This window comes from Equus caballus, chromosome 16 (genome assembly GCF_041296265.1).
Source record: "Equus caballus isolate H_3958 breed thoroughbred chromosome 16, TB-T2T, whole genome shotgun sequence".
NCBI classification, from domain to species: Eukaryota; Metazoa; Chordata; class Mammalia; order Perissodactyla; family Equidae; genus Equus; species Equus caballus.
This window is the reverse complement of record NC_091699.1, coordinates 28,836,342-28,849,744: the sequence shown is the minus strand read 5'-3', so window position 1 is coordinate 28,849,744 and position 13,403 is coordinate 28,836,342. Positions and strand designations below refer to the sequence as shown.

The following is a 13,403-nucleotide window of genomic DNA, read 5'->3' as shown; positions in this document are numbered from 1 at the left end:
TGAGGGAATGAGGAAGTAAATGGGGGAACGGAGTGGACTGGGAGGGAGGGAATGAATGAATGAGGAAGGAAGAGGTTCTGAGGGTGCGCTACCTGAAGCCCAGGCGCCTGGCGGCTGGTGGGTGGGCGGACGAGCGGCTACTCCACACAGTACGGTAGGCGCGGGCTGCTCCTCCTCAAGCCCGGCTCGCGCCTCCTCCCCTCCCTCTTCCTCCTCCTCCGTCGCCCGCCCGCCGGCCGCCCCGAGCCCAGTCCCTGGCGGGCGGGCGACGGAGGAGGTGGCCGCCGCGCGCTGCTGCGCTCGCCCCGCCGCCGCCGCCCGGCGTGCCGCGATGCGCAGAGGGGCCGCTCCGCCCGGGGGCCGCCGCCGCCGCGCCGCACCATGAAGCTCCGCAGCAAGGCGGCGGCGCTGCTCCTGCTCGCGCTGGCCGCGCTGCTGCTCACGCTGCTGTCCCTGCGCGCCGGCCGCGCCGAGCCCCCCGCGCCGCCCGCGCGCCCCGCGGCCGCCCCGCAGCGCCGCCCCGCGCCGGCCCCCGAGCGCCTCCCGGGCGCGGGCGCCCTCCCCAGGGCCGGCCAGGGCGCTCGGAGGCGCCGGCCCCCGCGTCCGCGCCCCCGAGCCGGCCGCCGGGGCGCGGCGAGCATGGAGAAGTTGGCGAGGTGAGTCGTGGCAGCCCCAGAATCCCGTCTGGGGACCGGTGTCTCACTCCCTCCATCCGTGCCAAGTCCAAGGGAGGCTTTGGGCCAGAGGGGCAGACTCCAAGTTCACCCACGGGCTGCCCACTTCTGTTTCTTACCTCTCGAGACACGAAGAAGCACCTTCGTGACGTCCTGACGGCGCAGCGCTGATAATCGCGTACAGTTGTGGAAGAGAAGTGTCAGGGAAAGTGGTTTGTATGTTACGCTTTTTAACTGTCAAGGCAAGGCGTATTTTTGCAATCTTGCAAACGTGCGCCCCTTGTTTAATTTTTCAAAAGCCATCACGATTCAAGAATGCTTTATCTAATTCTCATGTTTCACTGGAGTATTTTTACCAAAAACTTAGATCTTATTGAGTTGAAGTTAGCTGTTTACCAAAGACAGGCTGCTTCTCATTGAACCTCGGATCGCCCTACGCTTAGAACAGAAGAGGCACTCGACCTAAGTTCACTAAAAATAAGTTTTCTGCTTGGAAGGAGTGATGCGTGGCACGGGAAAGACAGAATGGGGGTTTCCCTGTTCCCCGTTCCTCATTCTGTTTCAGACTCTACTCTGAGAGTCCTACAAGGAAAACATCTTAACCTTCGACATTATGTTTGGTTTTCTCTCCACAAAGCTGAACACGCCGCAGCTTTTCATCAGAGCGTCGTATCTTTGTCCTTGGGGTTGCAGGAACGCCTGCAGGTTAGGGATTTGCCTTCATTTCCTTTGTTGTGGAGAGTTTTTTTTAACAATCCCCCTTTCTTGTAGCGGCTCCGTTTCCTCTACCCTTTCGAAGCTGTCGGTGTTTCTAACTGCCGTTGCAACGTCTGTGTTTGCTGGGCTCCTTAATTACTTGAAATGAGTTGAAGAATTCTTTTTGACCATAATGGCTAAATCTGTTTGGGCGCTTTTACTGTAACTAAGAGAAAAGGCATGAAACCTCAAGAAGTAGCTGTGTCAGCTTTTGTTTCTCTTCTGCCTCATAATAAATGTACAGATGGGTACTGACAAGTTTTAGGGGGAAAACCCCCAATGATCTATAGAATCGGTTTTAAGTGTTTAGAACCATTTGCAATCCCTCATGAATGTGTACACTCTTTAAAATAAGCATATTTCTGTTAGAAACTTAACAGGATCTTCCCCTCTTATATACTGAGATTTTTTATAATGGATTATATTACAGTTCAACTACAAGTGTACTACGATTTGTAAGTTGACGGGACAACTTGTAAGGTGATAACTGACACCATGTAACATAGCTGACCTTTTGCCAGCCGCAGTGCTGACAGCAGTACGTAAAAATAGTCACTGTTAACACGTACTTTCTGTATATTAACTACATCATCCACTCCATACCCCTTGATAGTGGGTCTCAAAGTGTGGTCTTTGAACTGGCAGCACCAGCATCCCCTGGGGCTTTGTTAGAAATGCAGATTCTCAGGCCCCACCCCCGCCTCACTAAATCAGAAACCCTGGGGGTGAGGTCAGTAATCTGTTTTTAACAAGCCCTCCCATTGTTTCTAATACAAAGTGTGAGAGCCTGCTCTGTGAAGCAGGTACTAATGTTATCCCCATTTTGCAGATGGAGAAAGTGAGGCACAAGATGTAGCGATTTGTCCAAGGTTCATAGATAACACGTGGTAGTTAGGGATAAAGATCCAGGCAGTCTTGAGGGCCTAGGGTGAGCCCTTACCTTCTGTGCTGATGTCCTACCTGCATTGCACGTCTTGCCTGCAGTTCGTTATCTTCCTGAGAATCTTTCTAAAGAAACATCATAGGTTTTTGCGACTGTCTGATTCTTCAAGATGTTGGGAACGTGGGGACAGCATCTTCTTGTCTCTATCTAAACAAATTGGCTCTGACTAGGAAGAGATCGTGAACAGAATCCAAATGGATCTTTTAGGGAAGGGCTATTTCCTTGAGCAACAGTACGTCTTGAAACCATTTTTCTTTTGAACATATCTGTTCGATTATCATGGAAATCATGGCCAACACTATAGGAATAAAGAACAAATTTGCAAATTCAGGAAAAACAAAAAAAGCCACAGGAAGTCTCGAGCTGGAATGCATAAACATGAAAATCTAGCGTCCTCTGGAGAAGTTGACATTTTCTGGGACTTATTAATGTTTCTTTTACTACCTGGACAGAATGGTGACGGAAGCTTCTGAAGCGGTAAGGGAGCAGGAGGAAAGATCTTTGCATGGACTCCTTTATTGCTCCCCTAATCCCGCCTGGGTTAAATTTTTGTGGTTTAGGAGGAATTTCATTTTAGGGAGGGAAAAGAAAGCCTCGTGTTTTCAGAAAAACGAGTGCTTTAATCTCTTTTACGTGGCCAGAATCCAGAGGAGATGAAGGCTCCGTGATCTCATTTCTCGGGCCTGGGGAGTAGTCAGCAGAAAGCATGGAGTTGGATGTGACACAGTCCACCACCTGCTGACCATCCGTGGACCGGGCTGCCTTGCCTCCCCCGGGGGTACTGCTGTAAGTGAAGTTCTGCCACGTCAGCGCAGGAAACATAGCGCTCTCCTTCCACATCTTGTTTTCATTTCAGAGAAGTTTCCAGGGCCTTGCCTAGTTAGCAGGCAGACCCTACAATTTTATAACTAGTCATTTGTATGCAATCTGTCCTGCGGTGGCCTGCCCCCTCTATAAATACAAAGCTGGGAGGTAAGGTCAGCTTTCAGGTCAAGGGTGGGATCTGAAAACGGACACCACACTGTAAGTAGGAGTTCCAGCGCACAAGAGAAATGAAATCTTCCTTCTATTTTGGTTTATTGGTGACTTATACCTGGCTGACTTCCAAAAAGAATTTGAGATGACTTACAGTAAAAAACACGTATACAATAAGGCCATTGAAATAGTTATAAAAAAATGAAAAGTCATAAAGAGGAGGGGGAAATAAGTACTGTTAGTCAAAAACTGAGGCCACTATTGTTATGAGGATTGAGTGTTAAATTTAGCTCTAAGCTTCCTGGCAGCCATGTCAAAAAGGGAACCATGATGGGCTGCCTCATTGTCACTGAATGATAAGAGGAAAAGTTTATCGAGATGATTTGTTTTTCATGGAACTGAATTCTAAAAGGAGAATTTTACTTGGGAATAAACTTTATCGAGATGATTTGTTTTTCATGGAACTGGATTCTAAAAGGAGAATTTTACTTGGGAATAAACTTTAGACTTTAAAAGACTGTCTTTCCAGCTTGCTTCTGAAAACTCCTCCTTGAGCCTACATATGGAAAAGGAAGTTTAATATAACTGCCAATCGGTGCAATATAAAAAAGAATTTGGCATCTGGAGTCCAGAGAATTGGGTTCTAGTCCGGAGCCATTTCACCTTAATTTCCTCATCTGTAAAATGAGCAAATCAATCCAAAAGCTTTCTAAGATCTCTTCCAGCTCTGAAATTTGATGATCCGGTGATGAGATCATCAAGTTTAGCTGCAAAATCCTAACAATAGCTGGTGCTGAGCCCTTTGTGCCGTCTCTTGCAAAATCACTGTTTCTCATTTATTGGCTCTAGCCTAGAACTCTTTCTCATTACTCAACCTCAACCCTTTACTGAACTTTATTCTTTTTCTCATGTGTTGGCCTGAATATTGCTGTTTTCTCTTAAAACATGGTTTCCAAGGGAGACTGAGGCCAGCTCTGGGTTCTGTGGGGCTTCTCTGCCATCGTGTTCCACGGTCGTTCAGCACATGTTTAGTGCACATATATTCCAGGCCAGGCACTTTCTCTGCAGTGCTGAATGGAGTTCCTGCCCTCCCAGAATTTCGGAGGGGGAAGTGGAGGCAGTACAGAAACATGTTACACTTGGCAGCCTCCCCAGGGACCCCAAGGAGAAGAAATGTGCCTACTTCTGCCTCAAGAGACACCCTTTCTTGCAGTTCCCTTTAGTCTCTGAGATAAGTCTTCTCAGAGGGTTCCAGCCTGGATAAAGTTCTCACTACAGAGGGATGATGTTATGTAGCAAAATGCCAAAGCTATGGCCCTCCTATAATTAGCTGGTGGCCTCGGAGCACATTAAAGTTCTCTAGGTCTTGGGTACCATCTATGATATTGTGTCCTACGAGTCTTGATTCTATTCACACTAATTTTTGTTGATTGGTCCGTGAGTCCCTCTTTTCCCCTCTGCACATACTTGATCAGTAAGCCCTATTGGTTCTATTTCAGAATATATGCCCACTCCCACCATTTCTGCCACTTCCATGGTTACCACTGAGCTCCTAAACACCGTGTTTTTGCCCCTGGACCACTGCAGTAGCCTACTCTCTGGTTTGCATGTTTCCACTCTAGCGCCCCCTACAGTCAGTTTTCTACACAGCTGCTGGAATAATCTTTATGTAGACTACATCTGGTCACTTTGCTGGGTAAAGCCCTACAGTGACAGACTTCCCATCACACTGAGAATAAAATTCAGTTTCTTAGTGTGGCCTTCAAGCCCTTGCCTGATCTCAACCCTGTTTAGCTCCCCGACCTCATCACCTACCACTCCCACTTCACTCACTCGGCTTCAGCCACACTGGCCTTCAAATACACTGAGCTCATCCCTACCTCGGCACTTTTCACTTGTTCCCTGTGCTGGAATGTTCTTTGCTCACATCCTTGCATGGCTAGCTCCCTCACTTCTTTCTGGTCTATGCTTATAGGTTTTCTCCTCAGAGGGGTCTTCCCAGCTGCCCTAGAAAAACAGAACCCTCCTCGTCATTCTCTACCCTCTTATCCTGTTTATTTATTTTAATAGCACTCATCATTATATGAACATTGTATTTTGTTTGCTTCTCCTCCCTCATGTACACTTCATGTCCTAATCATTGTATTGCTGGCACCTGGAACAGGATGATCTCATAGTAGGTATTCAATAAATATTTGTCACATGAACTAATGAGTGAATGCAGCACCCACCTCGTGCCAGCACTATGCTAAGACTTATATTATTAAATTCCATATAACTTAATAGTATTCAAAACAATCCTCATACCCTTTAGGAGAATAGTAAGGATCTTTAATAGTGACATCTTTAAAAGAGAGTGAATTTTTTAAACTTTTTAATAGATTTTAATTTTTAGAGCAGTTTGAGATTTATAGAAAAATTGAGCCAGTAGTACAGAGAGTTTCCCTATACCCTGTACCCAATTTCCTCTGTTATTAAAATCATACTCTGGTATGATAATATGTTACAATTAATGAACTTACATGTTATTACTAATGTTTAGTTTATTTAGGTTTCCTTCGTTTTAACCTAATGTCCTTTTTCTGTTCCGGGGTCCCATCCAGGACACCATGTTACATTCAGTTGTCAAGTCTCCTTAGGCTCCTCTTGACTGTGGCAGTTTCTCAAACTTTGCTTGTTTTTGATGACCGTGAGAGTTTTGAAGAGCACTGGTCAGATAATTTGTAGGATGCCCCCCCCCCCGTTGGAATGTGTTTGATATTTTACTCACGATGGTACTGGGGTTATGGATTACTGGAGGAAAACCGTGGAGGTAAACGCCAGTTTCATCACATCATAGCAAGTGTCTGTACTATCAACATGAGATGTGACAGCTAATATTAGCCTTCGTCACCTGGCTGAGGTAGTGTTGGTCAGGCTTCTCCACTGTAAACTTACTCTTTTTCCGCCTCTCCATACTATAAATGTTAGAGGGAAGTCACTGTGCACAGCCCACAGGGTGGAGTAGCTATATAGATTATTTGGAATTCTTCTGCATGGGAGATTTGCGTCTTCTCCATTTATTAATTTATTCAGTCATTATTTCAGTACAGACCCATATATACTTACTTTATACTTTGAGTTACAATCCAATACGACTTTATTTTGTCGCTGAAATTGTTTCAGTTTTGGTCATTGGGAGTTCTTTCAGTTGGCTTCTGTGCTCCTTTGACACACCCCCGTTAATGTGTTTTTATTTTTTGTTTTCATTTTTGGTTTTTTTGAGCGCTTCCTTACTCTTTGGCACTACAGGATGCTCCAGGCTTGTCTTGTATATTTCCTGCTCCAGTCCTAGAATCAGCCATTTCTGTAAGGAGCCCTGATTCCTCTTATTGGAAAATGGTATTAGAAATCAAGATTTGGGCACTAGGCATGCTCATTGATACTGGGGTATCATTTCTTTTAGCCCTTAAAGCTGACAGAGCAAAACGTATATGTGCGTATACTAACCTGTGTATGTACACATAATCTATAAATATTTCCATATGTGACCATCTCTAGCTATGTTAATATCAGTATAAACATGAGTTTATACTGATATCTCCAACTCTAATCCGCTACCACATGGATCACTATATCTTCTTTCCCTTGCTTATCTGGGAGAGGGAATGTTTTTATTTCCCAGAAGCCTCAGCAAAAGTTTTCTCCCATCTCATTGACTTTTGCTGGTTTAAATGCCTAGACTATGGAGGAGGGAGCAGCCAACCCTGGTGGTGTAGTTGTTAAGATTCAGCATCCTCACCACCACCATGGCCCAGGTTCATTTCCTGGTTGGGGAACCACACTGCCCATCTGTTGTCATACTGTGGAGGCTGCATGTTGCTGTGATGCTGAAAGCTATGCCACTGGTATTTCAAATACCAGCAGGGTCACCCATGGTGGACAGGTTTCAGGAGAGCTTCCAGACTAAGGTAGACTAGGAAGAAAGACCTGGCCACCCAGTTGTGAAAACATTGGCCATGAAAACTCTATGAATACAGCAGAACATTGTCTGACGTAGTGCCAGAAAGCGAGCAAATGGCACAAAAAGACCAGGCAGAGTTCCCCTCTGCTGTCCACGGGGTTGCTAGGAGTTGCAATCAACTTGATGGCACTAACAACAAAAATGGAGGAGGGAGTGGGCACTTGAGTTAGGGATGGGGCCAAGACCACCCAAAGCACCATGGGGAGGGTGATGTGGTAGGTGTTATGGTTGGCTCCTGACCTCTATTCCCCCACCCCACCCCCAATTTGTGAGTGGACTGCACCTCTAGGAGATGGTCTCAGCCAGCCATGACAATCTCATCCCTTTCATAGTGTAACCTTTGTGCATCCGGGACTAAAACATTCAATACATTCATTTCTCTGGCAACAGTGATTGGTCCACAGGTATTACATGACCCAAGCTGGCCCAATTAGCTAGAAAGGAAGGACTTATTTTACATTATTGGACAAAAGCCTCCGTCTTCTGGACATGAACAAGGAAATAAATAGTCCCAGTTACTACCATGAGCCTTAGAGAACCAGCTTTGAGATGAACCCACCTCTATGGGCAGTAGAGAAAGAAGGAGAATATGGGTTCTTGAGGACGGTACTGAGCCCCAGAATCAACATATCCTGAGGCCTGCCCTATCTTGGGCCCTCTTGTTACATGCGTTGGAGTTGAAGTTTTTGTTATTTGCACCCAAAATCACCTTAACTGGACCAGATGGTTCTTTAAATCAAAACTTCAGTGCTATTGAGGGAGAGAAAGGAACGGCTGCAGGGTGCACATAAACGAATGTCCATCACACCCTGGAGCAGCCGTTTTGTGCACTTGACCTTGTCCCAGGTGGCGGGTGACTCAGGGGTAGGTTCCTGGGCCAAATTAGAACCTTTCTTGGGGATTTTATAAATTGCCATCAGAGACAGTACAAGGGCAAACTCTTTTTAGTGGCTGAAGCTATAAGATATGAGACTCAGGAACTGGCAGCCGTGTTTCTGCCATGTGGAGAAAGCTGGTCCTCATCAAGAGTACAAGAGCCCAAGATGATAATGAGAGATGAGAAGCCGTGCAGAACAATGTAGAGTGACTGGGCTGGGGAGTGGGTCTTAACGTTGTCCTCAAGGCCAGCTTCTGTCCTTTGCTGGCTGTGCTGTTCCGTCCCTTTCCTAGATTCCATAAATTGAGTTTCTGTCACTCACCACCAGAGTCCCAATTAATTTGAATATGTAGCACCTGCTTTTAGTGTCTTTGCTAAGTGCAGTAAATAGGGGCCATATGGACACTTAATGCCCCTGCCACCTCACAGGTGAGATCCTTTGGAATAATATTTGAAAGCAGATTTGTTTTCCTTGGGACTGCTGCTCTTCATCTTATAATTTCACTATAAGAAAAATGAGACAAAATTTTATGTTATATATATATTTTACCACCTTTTAAAATATATATATATATATATATATATTTATATTTTTTTTAATGAGAAAGATTGGCCCTGAGCTAACATCTGTTGCCAGTCTTCCTCCATTTTGTATGTGGGATGCCACCACAGCATGGCTTGGAGCAGTGTGTAGGTCCACACCTGGGATCCGAACCTGTGAACCCCAGGCCACTTTTAAGTGGAGCAAACAAACTTAATTACTGTGCCACCAGGCATGCCCCTAAAATATTTTTTTAAAAAAGAAAATAAGAGGGGCCAGCCCGGTGGCTCAGCAGTTAAGTGCACACATTCTGCTTCTCGGTGGCCCAGGGTTTGCTGGTTCGGATCCCAGGTGCAGACATGGCACTGCTTAGCAAAAGCCATGCTGTGCTAGGTGTCCCACATATAAAGTAGAGGAAGATAGGCATGGATGTTAGCTCAGGGCCAGTCTTCCTCAACAAAAAGAGGAGGATTGGCAGTAGTTAGCTCAGGGCTAATCTTCCTCAAAAAATAAATAAATAAATACATAAATAAATAAGAAAATAAGAGACTTTAGTGCAGATGGAATTCATTTTACATTTCTCTCCAAATCTTCTCCAGCACTTGATTTATTTCAGATTATAAAATTCTGAAAACTGCCCCTGGGAAGAAGAGTTTCTTGACTTGTGCCTTTATTGGGTGTCTGTGATTTTGGGCTAGCAGAGTGACTTGGATATATTTGAAGGTGATGTTTTGGTGCCTGCTCATGGCCCCCTCCCCTCAACCTCTTTTAGCAACACAAAAGACTAATCTTCTAGTAAAAATTCATCATGGTACAATTTAGAATCTGAGCTTTACATAAGTAAGAGACAATAGAGAACTCATAACCTAAAAAAATATGATTCCCTTTTATGGGAGAGAAAACTGAGCTCCAAAGAGCTAAAATAATACATTAGTCCCCCTTATCTGCAGGGGATGCCTTCCAAGACCCCCAGTGGATGCCTGAAACCACGGGTAGTACTCAACCCTATATAGACTGTGTTTTTTTTCATATACATACATACCTCTGATAAAGTTTAATTGATAACTTAGGCACAGTAAGAGATTGATGACCATAACTAATAGTAAAATAGAGTAATTTAATAATATACTATAATAAAAGTTATGTGAATGTGGTCCCTCTCTCTCAAAATATCTAACTGTACCATACTCACTCTTCTTCTTGTGATGATGTGAGATGATGCGGTGCCTACGTGATGAGATGAAGTGAGATGAATGACGTAGGCATTGTGATTGTAGTGCTACTGTTGACCTTCTGACGATGTGTCAGATGGAGGATCATTGAGCCATGATGATGTCAATGGTTGGATGTCAGGCGCAGACAATGTCTGTGGTCTGAAACCACAGAAAGGGAAACCGCGGATAAGGGGGGACTACTGTTGTAAGGCACATAAAGCACCTAGCCCAGGGCTAGCTCATGGCGGTCATTCAACAACTGATTCGCTGTTCTGCATACTCCTTTTTTTTTAAAGATTGGCACCTGAGCTAACAACTGTTGCCAATCTTTTTTTTTTTCTGCTTTTTTCTCCCCAGATCCCCCCAGTATATAGTTGTATATTTTAGTTGTGAGTCCTTCTAGTTGTGGCATGTGGGACACCGCCTCACCGTGAGCTGATGAGTGGTGCCATGTCCGTGCCCAGGATCTGAACTGGCAAAACCCTGGGCCACCAAAGTGGAGTGCGCGAACTTAACTGCTTGGCCACGGGGCCGGCCCCTGTTCTGCATACTCTTATTGTCCATTGTTGCTTTATTAGTTAGGAACTGAGTTATAACTAGACCCAGCTAACTAGCTGTGTGGCTTTGAATAAGTCAGGCCTCCTCAGCAGATCTTGGCTTTCTGGTAAGTTCAGCGATGAAGTGAAATAACGCAGGTAAAATGCTGGCACGGTCTGTGCCACACAAGAAACTCTCAGCAAATGTTAGCCCGGGTGAAGATGCCGATTCAGGCAGGCTTCTCTTGGGTTGTGACTCAAGGAAATTGAGACTCAGTTTCCATACACAATAAACGATACCCCGCCCCCCCCCCCCCCCCCCGAGTCTCCTGGTCCTTGGTAAAATGTGAAGGAGTAGATGAGCGGACCTCTCCCCTGCCTCTTGTCGAGTTGGGCTATTGTTCTGGAGGGATTCCGACCTGGAATTCTGGCTCTCGATAGTTTTGATCTCTACTCAAGGGTGGAGAGCTATTGTTTCCCAGCTTAGAAAAGCAGATGAGTGAAGAGGTCACGGGAATTAGCAGATATTCTCAAGGAACCGAAATGCAGAATTTTGTCTGCAGACACTGCTCTTCAAGGGCCTACATTTCTGGTCGGGCTGAGCCCTTGCTCTGCATTTTCCTCCTCCCAGTTTTGTGAGAATTACAAAGACCCCAGTTGTCTGACCACTCGCCCCCCAAAAGCAAGCCTTAGAGTTCAAGTATCAGATTTTATCCCTCAGGGGGAATGAGTTAATGGAAACTGGTGTTAATGTCTGAGAAGTTTAAAAAGTGTACAAAAACTTCAAAGCTGGTTTACAATAAGATAAAATATTGACATTTAAAATAACGAGATTTTTGCTGCTTTCCCTAGCATGTTTTTGGTGTGGATATAAAATATTTACAGAAAAATGAAGGCTTCTGATGCCTTGCAAGTTAATATTTAATAATAATGATGATGGTAACAGCTAATATTTAATGACAACTTGTACTGTGTGCAGCCCTTCACCATGTTAATTCCTTTAGTCTTCAGAACCTAAGAGTTAGGTGCTATTATGGGATAGGTCAGAACTCCTTCAGTTGCCAGTGGTGGAATCCTAACTCATCAGTTTATATCGCTTAATCAGCAAAGGGGATTTACTGGCTCATAAAACTGTGAAGTGCAAAAGAGATCAAGCTGCAGTCACAGGTGTATCCAGGATCTCTAACCATCTTGCCTCCATCTTTTAGCTCTGTTTCTGTCTGTGGGGGCCACACTCTCAGGGACGTTTCTCCATGTGATGCTTCCAGTGGGTCTGGGCTTGTGTCCTCCTCCTTTAGTAACCCTGAAGGGAAAAACTTCAGCCAGCAAGGGTCCCAGAGCTGCGTTGATTGACCTGACGTGGATCACGTGCACATCCAATCACTGATGACCACCCCTGGGGGGAGGAAAAGTCAGGCCCTTACAGACTGAGAATGGAAGAGGAGTGGTTTCTCCAAAAGAAAACTGGGTCCTCTTACCAGAAACTCCTGGCAGTGGATACTAGTAAGAAACCGAAAGCAGATGTCCACTGTAATCAATATGCCCATTTTACAGATGGGGAAACTGAGGGTTAGAGGTGGTTAAAGCATTTTCCAAAATGGAACAGCCAAGTGGCAGACCTAGAATTTGAAGCCAGGTCCATGTACTTCTAGAGGCAAACTGCTTACTACTCCGCTGTACTTGAGAACAAATCTTGAAATTTGAACTATTTGATTGCTTTCTAGAATCCCTTTGAAGAAGACCCTGCTGACAAAAATCTCTTTGTAATTTGAAGATTGTTTATATTTGTAAGGGAAAAAAATATTAAAATTATCCCATTTTTTTAAAAGTTTTTGTTCATTTATATTATATATTTACGTATGCACGCGCACATATATTGGGTGTAATTCTGGAAGACGGTATTCCAAAGTATTAACACTGGTTACGGAATTGGAATTATGGGTGCCACCCTGTTGCTTGTCTGTATTTTAAATTTTTTCCATGATAAATATATGCATTACTTGTGTAACTTATAAAACAAGTTAAGGTATATCAATTGTCATAAAAATTAAAAATCCCTTATTGGCCTAAGGCGTAGGAGGGTGGAAATTAGTTGGGGCGACCACCTTTCCTCCTTCTAGGTGGGTTAGTCATTCACACTCTTTTTCAGGATGGGAGACGAAAGTGCCCATTCTCAGCATCTGTGCTCCTCATTCTTCTCCCTCGTTTGTCACCAGCCATTTATGTCAACCTAGCACTGCTGGATCATATTTTAAAATTTCAATAACACCTTAATTTGAGAAGAAGAGGGAGACGGAGAAATGGAATCTCCGGCATGTCAGGAACAATCATAAGGGAAAACATGAAAGGAGAATTAGTCCGGGCAGCATCGTCGAGTTGTGGAGGGAGAGTTGTAAACACAATTGTGTATAACCTCGGCTAAGGGAGAATGGATGGATTACGAAGGTAGAGTTGGTGACGGTTTGCTTGACCGTGGGAGTCACACCTGGGGAAGGCTGTGAGGGAGGGGCTGGATCCAGACCATACTTGGACCCCTGAGCCAGGAGCCCTGAGTAGAGACAAAGGCTTCATCTGTCCAGAGGGGGCTCCTTTTCTAACTCACTTGTGTGTGGCCCCAAATATAACCTAATGATTAAAAGGCCCGGCTCTTGAGTCCAGCTCCCTGAGATTGAATCCTTGCTCTGCCATGTACTGATCATAAAGCATCCGTGTGTGTACAGTGATGGCTGAAGGCAGACACACACACATAGACACAGGCAAAATTACCAACTCCAGGCAATGAACACCTACTGTGCATTCGACCCAGACTTTATTTAGGAACACAGCCATGTTTCAAATATCATCCAAACTAAATACATGCTATTAATAATTGAATACATTTATC

The 13,403-nt window shown here is 44.9% G+C and overlaps 1 protein-coding gene across 1 annotated transcript in view; it reads left to right on the top strand.

The window, feature by feature from the left end:
- The first annotated feature begins 244 nt into the window (after positions 1-244).
- The window catches only part of GXYLT2 (glucoside xylosyltransferase 2), an 83,745-nt gene continuing 70,586 nt past the window's right edge, over positions 245-13,403 (top strand). Inside the window, exon 1 of the mRNA XM_023620084.2 lies at positions 245-656. Coding sequence (XP_023475852.1) covers positions 382-656 — 275 coding nt within the window. The 5' untranslated portion in view covers positions 245-381. The remainder of the gene's footprint in view (positions 657-13,403) is intronic.